At 38.5% G+C, this 17,097-nt stretch overlaps 1 protein-coding gene across 1 annotated transcript; it reads right to left on the minus strand.

Annotated features, from left to right (window-relative positions):
- Positions 1-8,508: 8,508 nt before the first annotated feature.
- On the minus strand, positions 8,509-9,880 carry LOC9316873. Its single transcript, XM_021029149.1, has one exon. It carries the CDS (start codon positions 9,649-9,651, stop codon positions 8,704-8,706), a length of 948 nt encoding a protein of 315 aa, XP_020884808.1. The 5' UTR covers positions 9,652-9,880; the 3' UTR covers positions 8,509-8,703.
- Positions 9,881-17,097: the final 7,217 nt, after the last annotated feature.

Consider the following 17,097-nt stretch of genomic DNA (forward strand, 5'->3'; position numbering starts at 1 on the left):
TTACCTTTAGTTCATTCATGTTTGGGTGCAAATTCGCAACATACCGATTAATCACTATACGATTAATGCTATCACGACTCTAGGTGAGATTATTGGTCAAGTAAAGGAAGTGGCTTTTGATCCCCTGCAACCACAGAGTCAAGCTTTTGTTCGGGTTTTGGTTCGGTTTGATGTTTTAAAACCTTTGAGGAGATCCACGATCATTACTTTCAAGCATATAGGTGATGTTTCCATCTTCTATGATTTAGAGAGGATTCATAAACGATGTTTCTTCTGTCAAAGGCTTACTCATGACCAATCTAAGTGTCCTTTCCTGCTGAAGGCTAATCAAGAGAAGAAAGAGTGCCTGAGGAATAAAGGAAAAGGTTTAGCTCAGTCTCCTGAAAAGATTCTAAAGGAGTCGGATCCTTTGTTTGGGGTTCTTAATGATAATCAAGTTGGTGTTGATCCAAACACAGGAAGACCTAGAATAGCAAAGGAGGTTTTAGATGGAATGAGACAATACCTGCTAGTAGCTAATGGACCAGAGAGGATCGTTAGAGAAGAGAGAATCAAATCGTCTCTTGAAGATTTGAGGAATAACCATTTGGGAGAAAAATCCATGCTGCGGTTAGAACCACATCCTATTGTTTCCCGAGACATTAACAAAGGTAAAGGAGTGGTTTTTGGTTATGATCAGTTGCAATTAAGAGATGAAGCTACTGTCAGTGGTGGGAAGGTCTGCAAGCAAGTCAATGTAGCTGTGAATCAAGGTATCGCTATGAGGCTGCAACCTACATCATCGTTTACTCAGTCTGAAGGTGAAAGAGGCTCCTTAATTTCCTTTGGTGCACCTGTTCAAAGGAATCCAACGGTATTTAGGTTTGGTGTCTCTGATGCTGAACCTTCATCCGGGCCTCCTTTGAAAAGTGGGAAACCAAGGAAACGCCCTTTCAAAACTAGAAGAAGAAGAGCAACTCAATCTGCTCAAGTTTCTTCATGCTCACATGCTGGCCAGTCTCGTGATCCTAACGATACTAAGAACAAAAGGAAAGTTGCGGATGAGGCTCAAAAGTCATCAAAAGTCGCTAAGCGCAAAGAGGTGGTCCCAAGTGAGGGACTGTCCAATCTGTAATGAGTATTCTGAATTGGAACTGCCAGGGATTGGGACAGTCTCATGATCTGGTGATTCCTAGACTCAAGGATTTGCGTAAAAAGCACTTCCCTGAGATTCCGTTTCTTATGGAAACTATGCAGTGTAGAGATAAGTTGTTGGATTTGCAAGTTCTGTTGGGGTATGATAGATTGTTCACTGTTGAGCCAGTTGGTAAATGTGGTGGTCTGGCTTTATTGTGGAAGAGTAGTGTGCAGTTGGATTTTCTGTTTGATGATAAGAATCTGATCGATGTACAGGTGCAGTTTGGTTCTTTTAACTTTTTTCTTGTCTTGTGTGTATGGGGATCCTGATTGTAGTTTGAGAAGTGCTGTTTGGGAAAGATTGAACAGACTTGGTGTTGGCAGAAGGGATAGATGGTGTATAGTTGGTGACTTTAATGCGATCATGCATAATGTAGAAAAGGTGGGTGGTCCTAGGAGATCTGATAATTGTTTCAGCCCTTTGTTGAGATGTTGGAGTTGTGTCAGATGGTTGAACTAAGCAGTTCTGGTAATCACTTCACTTGGGCAGGGAGAAGAGGAGATCATTGGATTCAGTGTAGGCTGGACAGGGCTTTTGGAAATAAAGATTGGCTTGATTATTTTCTAGCTTCCAATCAAGCTTTCTTAGACCTGAGGGGCTCTGATCACCGGCCAGTTTTACTCTGTTTGGTGGCTTCTCAGGAGTCTTACAAGGGTCAATTCAGGTTTGACAGAAGATTTCTTCATAAGGCTGATGTCAAGACTGCTATGGTTAGAGCTTGGAAGCCGGGGATTAGTTCTTCTGGTTTCTTAGTGTCTAATAGATTGAGAGCGTGTAGGAAGGCCTTGAGGTCTTGGAAAAAGAAGAATAACATGAACTCTTTGCAGAAAATTCATCAATGTGAAGAGGCTTTGGAGTTAGTTCAGTCTGGCAGATGGCCTAATAGACAGCAGGTTTATGAGCTGAAAAGAGAATTATCAAAGGCGTACAAGAATGAAAAAATTTATTGGAGTCAAAGGAGCAGACAGAGGTGGTTAAGGTCAGGGAATAGAAATTCAAAATATTTCCATGGTGCTGTTAAAGGGAATAGAGTCAGAAAAAGAATTGAAAAGTTAAAAGATGAGAATGGGAGTCTTCAGCATTCTGAATCTGCTAAAGGTGAAGTTGCTTCAGATTGTTTTAATAATCTCTTTACATCGTCTAATCCTCAAAGCTTTCAAGACTGGTTTTCTGATTTCCCTCCAAAAGTTACGGTGGACATGAATGAGGCCTTAGTTGCTCGTGTTTTGGCGATAGAGATTAGAGATGCTGTTTTCTCAATCAAAGCTTCTAGTGCCCCTGGTCCTGACGGTATGACTGCATTGTTTTTTCAACAATTTTGGGATATTGTTGGAAAACAGATGATTAAGGAAATTCAGGCCTTCTTTGAGAGTGGTATCTTCCCAGCTGAATGGAATTATACTTACTTGTGCTTGTTGCCAAAAATTCAGCTGCCATTGGAAATGTCTGATTTGAGACCAATAAGCTTGTGCTCTGTTCTGTACAAGGCGATTTCAAAAATCTTAGTCAACAGGTTGCAGCCGTTTTTGCCTTTCATAGTATCAGTGAATTAGTCAGCTTTTGTGTCTGAACGATTGATTACTGACAACATCTTGGTGGCTCATGAAGTGGTGCATAGCCTTAATTAATACGCACCCTGAGATGTCTGCACACTACATGGCTGTCAAAACCGATATGTCAAAAGCATATGATAAGGTTGAATGGAGCTACATTAGATCTTTGCTTGTTGCGATGGGGTTTCATCTTAGATGGATTGAGTGGATTATGTGTTGTGTCTCATCTGTCACTTTCTCGGTCTTAATCAATGATCAACCTTTTGGTTTGATAAAGCCTCAAAGGGGTATTAGACAAGGAGATCCCTTATCTCCTTTTCTTTTTGTGTTGTGTATAATCACTACAGGAAAACAGGCCTTTTGCGACTACTTTTTGTGACTCTTTTGTTGGTCGCAAATATTTACGACGATATTGTTACCATATAGTGACTCTTTAACGATTACGTTAAAAGTAGACGCATATTTGTCGCCAATTTACGACGCCAACGATTAGTCTCTGCTTAGTCGCCAATTACCGACCATTTTGCTACGATTTTAAGACCGGTCCAAAAAAGGTCCTAGTTTGCGACTAATTTGGGACGGAAAGAACGGGGTTACAAAACATCGTCGCTAAAGGGTTACAATATAGGACTTATTTGTTACTTTTTTGTGTCGTCACAAATCCGTCGCAAAGATCTAGTGACTATTTAGCGACTAACACCTGAGACTGGGACTCTTTTCTAACCTATTAGCGACTCCCGATATTTAGATAAACATTTACCATGTAAGATTTTGAATTCTCGTAATGTTAGATGTGTTTAGTATGATCTTAACAATTATAGACAGTGAATACATCGTATGCCATACAAAACTTCATGTTTTCTAATGTGATCTCAAATATCTAAAACATTACATAATCATATAAGTAATGTTTACTAATACTTTTGAAATGTCCTAAATTCATTGAATTTCATGTTTTCTCTAATATAAATGATTGATCTTGTTGTGTATTGTAATATTATTGGTTCTAACACTATAAATTGATTTTCTTTGGTTCTAAAACTTTTAAATTCATAAGAATAGGTTTGTGACCCTTAAGAAAATCGTCACAAAACGGTAACTAATTTGCGACGGAAACTTATGAGAGTTACAAATAAGTCTTAAATTACCCACATATATGCTACTTATTTGCGACTAACACCTGAATTTGAGACGATTTTGTAACCGTGTAGCGATGCTCGCGATTTTATTTTGAGATTTACCAATAGAGATTTCTCAATATGTTAAGTTTCAAGGTTTCTACATTAATTTGAACTATTGTAGGTATTGAATCATTCTAATAGCTTAAGTTTTATATGATTTATAGAAACTTTCATAACATTACATCATAAACTTAAAACAAACTCATTCGACACTTAGTTATTGTCGACACTTAGTTATTATCGACACAACTCTTAAACAAACTTCTAATCATAAAATTATATCATAAACCAAAATTTAAATATTAATCAAAACTAAAATCCAATACTTAGAAAAATTAAAACTTTTCAAATTTTCAAAAAACTCAAAATTCTCTAAAGCTATTAAACCAAAATATAACTATTTTGTAAATATGTTTAAATTAATCAAAAGTTAAGCAAATTAATGAATTTACAAATATGTCTAAAATATGTCTAAAATATTTTGTCTACCAAAAACACTACAAATTGCAAAATTAATAAAGCAAAAGATATTGAGTTCCTATTGGTTACTTCAGAGAGACATGGATTGGTCTATTAGCTTATCTTGAACCGTTGATTAGATAAAATCCAACGAACCCAATTGTTTTCCTTTTTTCTTTTTCATCTACCTATAACCCAATTTTTTTCTTCTACGATTCTTCCCCTTCCCCTCTTTTGCCCTTTGTCACCTCTTCTCCTCATCAATCTCTAGACCAGTTATTGATGATCCAACACCATCTATTCTGATACCAACCAGTTAACCCACCACCCGACAACGGAGAGGAGAGGCTTATCGGTAGAAGAAATGGTGTGGTAGTCATCATCAAATCGAGAAGAAGAAGGGAGAAGGGTCGTTGAAGACGGAGATTTGACCACCACCACGAAGCAAACAGAACCAGATCTCGATCTGTTGCCCAACGAAACCCTCGATCCCGCCTGAAACCGAACTCCCCTCCTAGCCACCACAAAAGACAGAAAAAGAAATCCGGCGACAGAAGAAGAGTACTAAAGAGACAGTGGCGGAGCAAAAGGCTTGTGCTGCGAGTTGAGTGTAGCCGGAAACGGAGGCTCGTCGGCGAGCGAACGGAATCTATGGCGGCGGCTGAGATGAATTAGGGTTTTTTTTTTGTTGATTTTAGCGTCCGGTTCAACCGGCATTTTGTAACCAATTCAATTCTGTAGCTCTTAACCAATTACCGGTTTGGGTTGGTTATTAATATCAATATATATTATTTTGTTTAAAAAATTCTGTCACGAAATATATATATATATATATACATAAATAAAATTATTTTAATTTTCATTTTTTATTTGAAAATTTTAATTTTAATTTTAATTTTTTTTATCTATTTTTTAGAAATCTCTAATATGTCACAATTTAGTCTGTAATATATGACTATAATTACCTGTCACAATTTAGTCTTTAAAATACGACTAAATGATACAGTCTTAAAGGCGTCGCTTATTTGCGACGACAGTGCGACCATTGTAATTAGCGACCGTTTTTTAGCGACCAACTTGTGCAGTCGCAAAGAAGTCGCAAAACAGCAATTAGCGACCGTTTAAAGACTCTATTGGGGGTCGCAAAAGGCATGTTTTCTTGTAGTGGAAGGGCTAACTCATCTTCTTAATAAGGGTCAAAGGGATGGGTTGCTTCAAGGTATTCAGTTTAATGATGAGGGACCAGAAGTTCATCACCTTTTGTTTGCGGATGATAGCCTCTTCATGTGTAAAGGTTCTGTTGATCAATGTCAGTATCTTCAGGAGACGCTTACGAGATATGAGGCTGCCACTGGACAATCTATAAACCTGTTCAAATCATCCATTACTTATGGAGCCAAGATTGATCCTATCCTTACGTCTGATATTAAAGCTCTTTAGGGTATCGCTCAAGAAGGGGGTACTGGCCCTTATTTAGGAATGCCTGAGAGCTTTAGTGGTTCAAATATTGAGCTCTTAAGTTACATTAAGGATATAATCAAAGCTAAATTGTCGGGTTGGTTTGCTAGATTTTTGTCTCAAGGAGGGAAAGAAGTGCTCATGAAATCTGTGGCTCTTGCAATGCCGGTTTTTGTCATGTCCTGTTTCAAATTACCTAAGACTACCTGTGATAAGCTTTCTAGTGCTTTGGCGGATTTCTGGTGGAGTAACACGGAACATGGAAGTAAGATTCATTGGCAAAGCTGGGAGAAGTTATGTCTTCCAAAGGACTTGGGGGGTCTTGGCTTTAGGGACATTCAAACGTTTAATCAAGCACTTCTATCTAAGCAAGCATGGAGGCTTCTACAATTTCCGGATTGTTTGTTTGCCAGAATCATGAAAAGTAGATATTTCCCTAATTCTGATTTCTTATCTGCTTCCATTGGTTCTAGGTCATCTTATGCTTGGAGAAGCCTAATTCATGGTAGAGAGCTGTTGAATCAAGGTATTGTCAAGAATATTGGTAATGGCAAGTCTTTTAGAGTTTGGATTGATGATTGGATAGAAGATGATGGTTGGAGGGCTCCTGATAGGAGGAACTACTTTTTTAATCCTAATCTCAGAATCTCTGACTTGATTGATTGGGATAAAAGAGATTGGGATCCTCAGAAGTTACAGTTTCACTTCTTACCTGATGATATTTCAAGAATTAAGAAGATAAGGCCGGTGACTGAACTAGATGATTTCTATTCTTGGAAGCACAATAAAAGTGGAGATTTCTCTGTGCAATCGGCTTATTGGTCAGCCTCTCAATTCTCCAATCTGTTGACTCGGCTGCAAGCAGAGAAACGGCCTTCTACCAATGATTTGAAAGCTAAGGTTTGGTGCTTACAAACTGATCCAAAAATTAAGGTCTTTCTATGGAAGGTTTTGTCAGGGGCATTACCTGTTGCAGCTGCTCTTATTTGCAGAGGAATGAAAATAGATGAAAGATGTCAGATTTGTGGTGGGGATGAAGAGACTATGAATCATGTGCTTTTCACTTGTACTATGGCTAGGCAGATTTGGGCACTAACTGGAATTCCTTCTCCTTCTTGGGGATTTCAGAATGGATCTGTCTTTGCAAACATTCATTACTTGTTAGTGAATAAAAAGAACTCTCTGTGGCCAAAGGAATTAAGATCTTCTTTTCCTTGGACTCTATGACGTATATGGAAAAATAGGAATCTAGCTTCTTTTGAAGGTAATTGTTTCTCTCCTCTTGAATCTGCTCAAAAAATCAAGGAGGATTGGCAGGAATGGATTGATGCTCAGAATGTGGAAGAGGAGAAGGAACAACAAGGGAGTACGTGTGCGACGGTCTTGGGAAGTAATCAGGAAGAGGTTTTGGGATTGAAGCAGAATAACTGGTCTCCTCCTAGTCTTAACTGGTTCAAATGCAACATTGGTATATCTTGGTCTAACAGGAATAAGTTTGCTGGTGGTGCATGGGTTTTAACTTTTAAGGAATCATACGGGGATGGTGTTGTTACATAGTAGGAGAGCTTTTGTCAGAATTAAAGACAAGAATGAGGCTCATTTTGTGGTAATGATGTGGGCTATTGAAAGCATGAGAAGTCACAAGATTGACAATGTGATCTTTGCTTGTCAGGTGGGGTCCTTAGTAAATGCGATTAACAGACCGATCGCTTGGCCTTCTTTTAGATATCAGTCTATGGAGGCGTGTTTAGCTCTTAATGTTTCAGGCATTGGAAAATTTTTTTGGAAAACTCATCTTCAAACAGAAGTGCCTTTGTTATTGCGTAGAGTGTCACAAATGATTGTCGTCTTCAATCATATGTTGCTATTGGACAGCCGTCTTGGCTGGATGTGGTATTCGAAGAAGAAAGGGCTGCTATTTCTGATTGAATTTTAGTTTTTGCATTGACTCCAGGTGGGAGTTTATTCTTTTGTTTGGACCCTGCTTTTGTTTGTAGGTGGCTCAGTTTAGGTCTGTGGTGGTAAAAGTGTTGTTTGCTTTTGTCTGAACTCTTGGGGTTTGTATTGCAACTTACAATCCTTTATCTAATATATCTCTTGATGACAAAAAAAAATATAATTGTAACTAATTGATTTAATTTATTCATTGGTAACTTGAATAAGAACCTTTTCTCATTTTCTCTTTTCCTTTTCTAGTATTATTTTTCTTTTTTATATTTCAAGTTTCTACATTAGAGCTTCCTAGTTGAGGTTCTCTAAACATAAACAATTATAAAGACGACCTTCATAAAGAATGCAACATGATCACTTGGATCGCATGCCAAAGGTTGAAAGGACCATATGAATGAAAGCAATGAACATGGAAAAGATAAAGAACTTGAATCGAGACCAACACAAAACATTACATAAAAGAAGAAGAATCAAGACAAGAAACCCAACTATTTATAGTTGGAGATTGCTAGAATTTAAAATTGAATATTTAGGAAAATCTAAAACACAATATTTTAGTTATGAGTTTGACTTGAGAAAAAAGAAAACTCATAGATTTTCATCAAATAACTATTTTTCATCAATTCTTTATAATTAACCATGTTAGACTAGTAGACCAACTCTTTATAATTATATAGAACAACTCTCGTAAAGACAAAACTTAAGTCCGAGACTTGATTTTGTGTGTAAATGTAAAAAATGGACAGTCACATATTGTGAGTCGCACTAATGCATATAGCAAAGTAATGTGCACAAAAAACGTTAATTTCTACAAGCTTCCCAACACAAATCAACCATACAAGAGAGAAGAAGAGACTTGGTCCTTCAGATAACATAATTGAACAAACAAATAAATCTTTTTACTTTTGGCTTTTGAAGAATTAAATTAGAAGGCGAATCGTCCTATTTGCATGTAAGGCAAGAAAGTCTTCTTCTTCAAATCTTTAGTTTCTGCTTTCTTAGCCATGTAATGGAATTCATGGGCGGAGACAGATGATGACCCTCTTCCTCGTGAACTCGAGTTCTTGGTGTCTTCTTGCTTCCTAAACAAACTTGAAAACGTCTTTACCGAATCTTTGTTGTGCCTTGCTCTTCCTTCTGACGCGCTTCGAAACAGAAGAAAGTCCTTTAACCTCCATTTCTTTGAGGAAGATGACTTGCAAGACACGCAAGTTGATGAAGATGTAGATGGAATAGAAGATAAGGTCCCTTTCCTCTGTTCTTGTACCTCTCTCTGTTCCTGTTCTTGTTCTTCCCATGGATAAGCCGAAACCCGAAAAGGAGAAAGTGATCGAGCAACTCTACGACCCGAGTTTTGACGTCTCCCTCTCCCTCTTTCCTCTCCTACGCCATTCCGAGCTTTATCCATGGCCACCTCAAAAGGATCCACGTTTTCTGGTTTCTTTCTTGGGGAAAAAGCTTTGCGGATAATGTTCTTACCGTGAGCAATAGGTGATCTTGGAGACCTTGGAGATAAAACCTGATGCTGATGATGATGGTCTAATTGTAAATACGGAGGAGGCTTCAAGGGTTTGATTTTGCCTCCATCAAAAAGCTCTTCAGCAAAAAGCGACGTCGTTTCGAGTTTCCCACCGATCTCGAAGGCGAAATCATCCACAGTATCTTCCTCGTCATCGTTGATGATCGTCCTAGGAGTTCCTGGAGTCTCTTCCCAATCAAAAGGAACCGTAAGACGGTCAGAGAAGTTTCTTGTTGCAGCCTCTTCAAACTCTCTGTAAAACTCGGTGAGTCTTCTAGGGCTTGTTGGTGCGCTTAAGAAGCAGCCGGAGAATTGTCTCGGTGAAGATGGAGCAGTCAAACTCATCACTTCCATTGTTTCTGATTTCCGTTGAGTTCGGAGATGGTCTCAAGAGCAGTGAGAAGAAGGGAACTAAAAAGGATCATCAAAGGAAGCCGAGAGGAAAGAGAGAACTTAGACCGTTTTCGCTGACCAAATTTAACATATAATATAAAAATCAACTTTTGGCAACATATGAGTAAATTGCAAAAGAAACCTAATATTTCATTAGCTTTTTAAGTAATGACTTACTAGTTTTTGTTTGTTGAGAGTTATTCGAAGGAAACACATACAACAACAGAACAACTAGTCATTTTTATCTCATTCATGCAAATATTATATAATTATTCGTTTATTGAAATTTAGATCTTAAAAGTTACAATCTTATTTGAAGGAATACAATGAGTTTGGTCAGGCTAATAATATTTTTTGCTAACTCATGAATTTATTTACAGAAAAAGCATCGCTACGATGTTTTCTCTAATTTGATAAATCCAACATTCTTCTAGCATTTAATTTTTTTTAATATCGTAGCAAAACCGATATTATTAGATTGAGTGGTCTATATCAATCTGTTCGAAGTCATATGTTTTATTCAGTTAGACTACTGAATTAAAAGACTTTAAACTACAAAATAAAATATGTGATGAGAATTGAAACCAACTTGTAGATTGATTTTGTTAGAAATACTCCAAAAAAAAAAAAAATAATAGTAAACGATTAACGTAAATTTAATAGGCCGCCTATACAGACCGCATGTGTCGAAATAAAGTTGTTTAATGTAAAAGATTTGGAACATAATGATAAGTGGTGGTAACCCACTTTCATGTTTTGAATTTTCAGTCATTTTCATAGTCGGCATTGACCACATGGTTGTTGGACCATTCGGTTGTTGGACCATTCGAAGCATATTTAGATCACGAGGCCAATTTAACCGGTGGTCCTAATAAATAATATCATTCAAATTAATTTAGTCACCAAACCAGAGGACTTTTGTGTTCTACGCAGAGTTGAGTTCACACGATCCATCTAGATACTGGATAAGGAACATTTTGTTTTTGTCGTCAATTAAGATGTATACTACTAATGATGATCGTTCCCATGCATAAGAGAATGTATAAGTTTAGGTATATAGAACAATTCTCGAAAATACTATATTTAAGTTTTGAATTGAATTAATTAATTTGATTTCAAATTAATAAATAAAATTATAGGATAAAGATACGTTAGCAGAGAGGCGACTGATAAGGCGATTAAGAGTTTTTGAAGCTTCTCCATCACGCTAGGGTTTAGGCAGCGGCCACCACCGGTGGATCCGATGCTTGAGCCGGCAAGTTCTGTGTCTCCTCTGGGAGATTCCTCTCCTCTTCAATCCAAGCAATTGTCCTGTGCAGCAGCGGTGAATAAGCTTTCGTCGCTTAAAAAACACGATTTTGAAGTCATTTTAATTAGTTGATGGTATTCCAACGATCGAGGTTCCTTCTGAAGTTATCAGTGACTCCGTTCTCCTCTACGAAGATTTTCTTGTAGGTAGATTCCCATCTAATGCTCCTCATGTCGCCAAGATCCATGTTATTGTTAACAAAATATGGTCTCTTGGAGATAAAACAGCTCGAATCGATGTGTACGAGAATAACACTACTTCAGTCAAGTTTCGGGTCAGAGATCAAGCCACCAGATTTAGAGTATTGTGTCGGGGTATGTGGAATATCGCAGGATTGCCCATGATCCTTGCGAAATGGTCCCCAATCCCCGAAGAAGCTCAGTCTGAAGTCACATCGATGCCTTTATGGGTCACGTTGAAGAATGTTCCTCACTCGATGTATTCATGGGAGGACCTCGGGTTTCTATCTAGTCCAATAGGTAATCCTATTCAACTTCATCCAGAAACATAATTATATCGTAACTTTGAAGAGGCAAAGGTGTTCGTTGAAGTAAATATAACAAAGTCCCTCCCACATAAGTTTTGCTTCAAGTTGAATCAAGTGGAAGATATAACTGTGGAGTTTGTTTATCCGTGGCTCCCTCTGTTCCAGTTGTGAAGTCAAAGAAGCAAACACCTAAGTTGGATATCTCGGTAGGAATTCAGCAAAACGGAGTCAATGAGACAATTGAGGAGCATGTTAATCTAACACAAGGTGCTGATAAGGACGGTTGGTCCTTGGTTTCCCCAGGAAAAGGCTACAAGAGCAATGAGAAAACTCAAAGTTCTCTTGCTTATGATCAAGTGTATTCTCTTTGCTTCTCGATTCTCTGTTTTAGATGATGTTGAAGAGTCGAAGATTGATGATTATGTCATAGATGTGGCAGCAGGAAAGGATGGTTTGAACATGAATGATGACAATGGTGTTAACAATAACGCAACTACGACGCAACCTACTATGGAAGCTAAGAAGGCAAGCTCAGTCCGAGCTACCCATCAATCAAAAAATTCACAGAAAGCTACCTCGGAATCTTTTTCTCAACAAGCTAAGGTTTGCCCTAGCGTATCGAGCAAAAGAACCTTCAAAAAACACCATTAATGTCTGTTTTTCTGGAATGTACGCGGTTTCAATAAATCAACAAAACATTCCGTACTAAGTGACTGGATACATGAAAAAAATCTGCAATTTGGATGTCTATTGGAAATGAGAGTACAGGAATCTCAGAGTCTATCATTAGTTTTTTGAGATTGGTATTCAATAACTAATTATGAATTCAATAGTTTGGGTCGTTTATGGGTTGCCCGGAGGAATAATGTTCAAGTGACACCGGTTTACATGAGCGGTCAGCTTGTAGCGTGTTCAATTTTGACGGATGGTGCCTCAGTGAAGGTTGTTGTCTCTTTTGTTTATGCAGCTAACCTACCAGAGGATAGGAAAGAGCTGTGAGAAGATCTTAAATATCACTTTGATACTCCACTGATCGAGAATAAGCCTTGGATAATCATGAGAGACTTCAACGAAATTCTTGACGGTGAAAAGCATTCAAATTATGAAAACTCTCCTTCTAATCCTTGTGGGATGCAGGATTTCCAAGAGACAGTGAGGTATTATTCTATTATGGACATGAACTCTCACGGTCCTCTGTTCACTTGGTGTAACAAGCGTGAAGAAGAGTTGATATGTAAAAAATTGGATCGGGTATTGGTTTATGAGGATTGGGTTCGTTTATTTCCAGTCTTATAGTGTTTCTGAAGCTGGAGGTTGTCATGTTCATCTTCGACGTCGGACTAAAATAGCAGCAGCTACTCGTCGTCCTCGTGGTCTTTTCAAATTTTTGAATGTTACCATGTCCTTACCGGAATTCCTGCCTACAGTTCAAGAATTCTGGGACAGTATGTGTGTTCTTCATCATTCCACCTCTCCTATTTTCAGATTTTCCAAAAATCTTAAAACCCTTAAAGCCAATTTTGCGTTCTCTGGGACGTAGGAAGCTAAACCAATTGTCGACTAGAGTAGACAAAGCATATGAGGCTCTATGCGACAAACAACAAGCCACACTTGCAAATCCATCTACGACGCTGATGGAGGAGGAAGCCGAAGCTTATAAGAGTTGGGATCATGTAGCAGAGCTTGAAGAAGGATTTCTGAAACATAAATCAAAGCTTTATTGGCTTCAAGTGGGAGACAAAAATAACAAGTATATTCATAATGCAGTTGATAGTAATATTTTAACTAAGATCAATTATCCTTAAAGTACTATCATGTCATTGCAGTATTTAAGGTGTTAATCCAAATAGGTGTGATGCTAGCAATCAAGATGCAATCAGATATCACAGAGTCAAGCCAAGCAATAACAGGTTTTGATGTTGTTAACAACTCTAGTGTTCATGAAGATAACAGAAATTCTAACAATAACAGGCAATATACTCGACCAACACAGCTTGATGCCAAACACTGGGTGTGGTCGAGTATCAGGTCGAGTAACTTAACAGAAACTGTAAACTGGGTACTCGACTGCACAGTTTGTTACCAAACTACTGGGTGTGGTCGAGTACTTCAAATGAAACAGGCTAGAAATGATAAAACTAAGCAACAAGTGACAAGATCAAGCAATCAAAAGCGATGTAAACAAAAAAATCAATTAGAAGAGAAATTCCCGAGGATGGGGTAATCGAGTAGTGAAGTCTCCTTAATCTAACAGGTGGTTAACATGCTCAACAAACTATCCATAGACAACAAGTTCAATAACCAAATCAAAGTGCCACCGCAACAGAGATCCTCAAGCAAAGCTAGTCCCAGACTCAATCACCAATGACGAGAGCTAACCTAACAGGCATTACGAATCAACAAGTTAAAGTCAAAACGCTCTCTGTAACCAATAGTTAAAGTCAAAACGCTCTCTGTAACCAATACCTTGGTACAGAGCCACGAATCTCTGGAATTAGTGGTTCAGACATTACATCGAACACCTTGTGGGTGCGGAAATGTCTGGGCTCAAATTCCAGTTGATCAGAAAGAAATTAGCATTAAGAACAACTAATCCATAAGGGATCTACCAATCAAACTCAACCACCTATCGGATTAAAGATTCTAAACTATCCTAACTCATCCTCAAGAACCCTTATCACTACTCAAAATTCATAACCAAGAACACAAACCCAGAAATGCATAAAAACTTCATATTAGCAAGATCTCAACAAGATGAACAACTTTGTAGAAGAAATCAAAAGCAAATACTCAATAGATTAAGAGAAATCTGGATTAAAAAGATGAAGAATACACTAATTGTTCTGCAGAATAAAACTTAGACAAAATAAAACTTAGTCTGAAAATTATGAGAAACAACCTTTTTATAGCAAATACTAGGAAACCCTAAATCACAAGACGACAAAGTATTAAGGCGGTTTACGGAGATACTCGACCCTTGTGATCGAGTAGAGAGGTTGAATAAAGTTGGCGCCTTTGCGATTTCTTGCTCTGGGCATGTTGTGATCGAGCACTTGGGTCCAGTATGTGCTCGAGTTTTGCTTCATCTTCTTTTCTTCCTTATGCTCAATGTCTGGTTGAGTTGGGATCTGAGAAGACTCTGAAGCTTATGATCAAGTGGCTGCGGGGAGGTGGTGATCGAGTGTCTGGTCGAGTGATCTGAGGGAAGCTTGCTGGGAGTACTCGACTAACACGATCGAGTGGCTGATCGAGTGATCCAGATACACAAGGACGCCGGGTTGCTCGACCACACGGTCGAGTATGATGACAGAGGATGCGATCAAGTGTTGATGGCAGGTTGTGGTCGAGCATCTGCTTCAGTGTTGTGGTCGAGCATCAGCTTCAGTGGCCAGGATGATCGTACTCGACCTCGTGGCCGAGTATACTGATTGGTTCCGGTCCACTTCCTCCAATTTGCTCACCAATAGCTCCAAATCACCTGAAAACAACACAAATATGCAACATACATGCAAAACTATCCTAAACGTGTAAAGTGATGACAAATCATGAGAAATGGTATGAAACAGTGGTGAAATGATGCTAAAGTGACGACAAATGAATGTTCAAAACAAGTAAAATATAGACATATCAGCAGTCAAAGCAAGATTAGCTCATAATGCTATTTGAGAGATAAGATGCCATGAAGGTTCTAAAGCTACAACTCAAGATGACATTAAGACTGAAGCTGTGAGGTTCTTTGAGGAGTCCTTAACACACAAACCAGCGGACTATGAGGGTTTCCCTGCGGATCAGATTGAAGAGTTGCTGGATTTTCAATGTTCAATATCAGAACAGGACTCGTTGGTAAGTCCGGTTACAGAGGCATAGATTTGAACTGTGCTTTTCAAGATGTCCGGGAATAAAGCCCCTTGACCGGATGGTTACACAACTGCGTTTTTCAAGCAAACATGGCCTATCTTGGGGAAAGATTTTGTCACAGCGATTCAGTCTTTTTTCCAAAAGAGTTTCTTACCTAAAGGGATTGATACTACGACTCTGGCCCTTATTCCAAAAAAGAATGATGCTATAGAGATGAAAGATTATCGTCCCATATCATGTTGCTATGGTATGTACAAGGTAATATCGAAAAGTCTTGCTAGTAGATTGAAGAAAATTCTACCTTCTTCAATAGCTCCAAACTAATCTGCGTGGACCGACTTATGATGGAAAATTTGTTGTTAGCTTTAGAATTAGTTAATGATTACAATAAAGATTCAATCTCTCGACGGTGTACTGTAAAGATCAACATATCCAAGGCTTTTGACACGGTGCAATGACCTTTCTTGCTGACTGTTCTTAAGGCTATAAATCTTCCAGAAAACTTTGTTCGCTGGATTGAGCTCTGAATTGGTACTGCTTCCTTCTCTGTTCAAATCAATGGGGAGTTGGCTGGTTTTTTCCGAAGTAATAGGGGTTTGAGACAAGGCTGCTCTCTATCTCCATATCTTTTCGTCATTTGCATGAACACTCTTTCCAAAATGCTTGATAAAGCGGCTGAGGATCGGGAAATTGGCTATCATCATCGGTGTAAAAGCATGAGACTCACTCACTTGTTGATGTGATCCTAGAAAGCTCCAAGGACATGGAATGTAGAAATGAGCTTAGACCCGTGGAGCAGCACGAAACAAAGAAGCAGCTTGAACCTGAGGAGTAGCATGAACCCGGGGATGAGCTTGTAGCTGCGGATGTTCTATTGGAGAAGCCGATCAAACCACCTTGGCTTGGAGAAAGAGATAAGCCAATTGGATTCAACAATGGGAGAGTGATCCAATTGTACTCTTTTCCCCTTGTTGAGTTTTGTTCCAATGGGTTTTCTCAACAAAGTTTTAATGAGGCAATTGTCTCACTCAATCTTGGCCCATTTGTTGAATCAGAAGCCCAAAGACTCTTTTGCAATAAAAGCCCACGTCCAAGAGAAGGAGAAGAGTCATTATACATTTTCAATTCAAATTTTGTCTTTAATTTCTTTGTCATTTTCGAGACAGCCTTGTGAGTCTGTTCTAGGCTTGTTAGCTTTTTATCTATTTAAACAACTATGTATCTCTCTCTGAGACTTATCTATCTTTTTATCAAAAATCTCTTTAAATTAGATCAGTCTCTCTTGGTGTGTAATAACCTTGAGAAATCATGTTCCTCTTTTGGTGTGTCATATCCAGAAAAGGACCAGTGGTATATCAGAGGCTTTCCACAACCTCTATATGACCTTTCGTTCCACCGTTCACTTGACTCGACCGAACACTCGAGTCAGACCCGATCCACCATTGTCCGATCTTCACTCGACCATTCACTCCATTCGACCACTTGACTCGACTGAACACTCGAGTCAGACCCCATCAAAAACTTGTTGTTGGTGTCTAGTAACTAGTCACAGCTTCCAATGTTGCATAAAACTTTCACTAAGCGTAAAAATCATTTGGAATCTGAATTAAACATTTTAGGCTGCGAAAATGTGTTTAAACATCATCCTAACGAGTTATTTGATTCTTCACGCACATTTGATGGGTTTTCTTTAGTGTTTGTGAAAGCTCATGAAAAACAGGTTAAAGATGCCACTTCAAGCACTAGGAAGAGT

This window comes from Arabidopsis lyrata (genome assembly GCF_000004255.2).
Source record: "Arabidopsis lyrata subsp. lyrata unplaced genomic scaffold ARALYscaffold_4, whole genome shotgun sequence".
Classification (NCBI taxonomy): Eukaryota; Viridiplantae; Streptophyta; class Magnoliopsida; order Brassicales; family Brassicaceae; genus Arabidopsis; species Arabidopsis lyrata.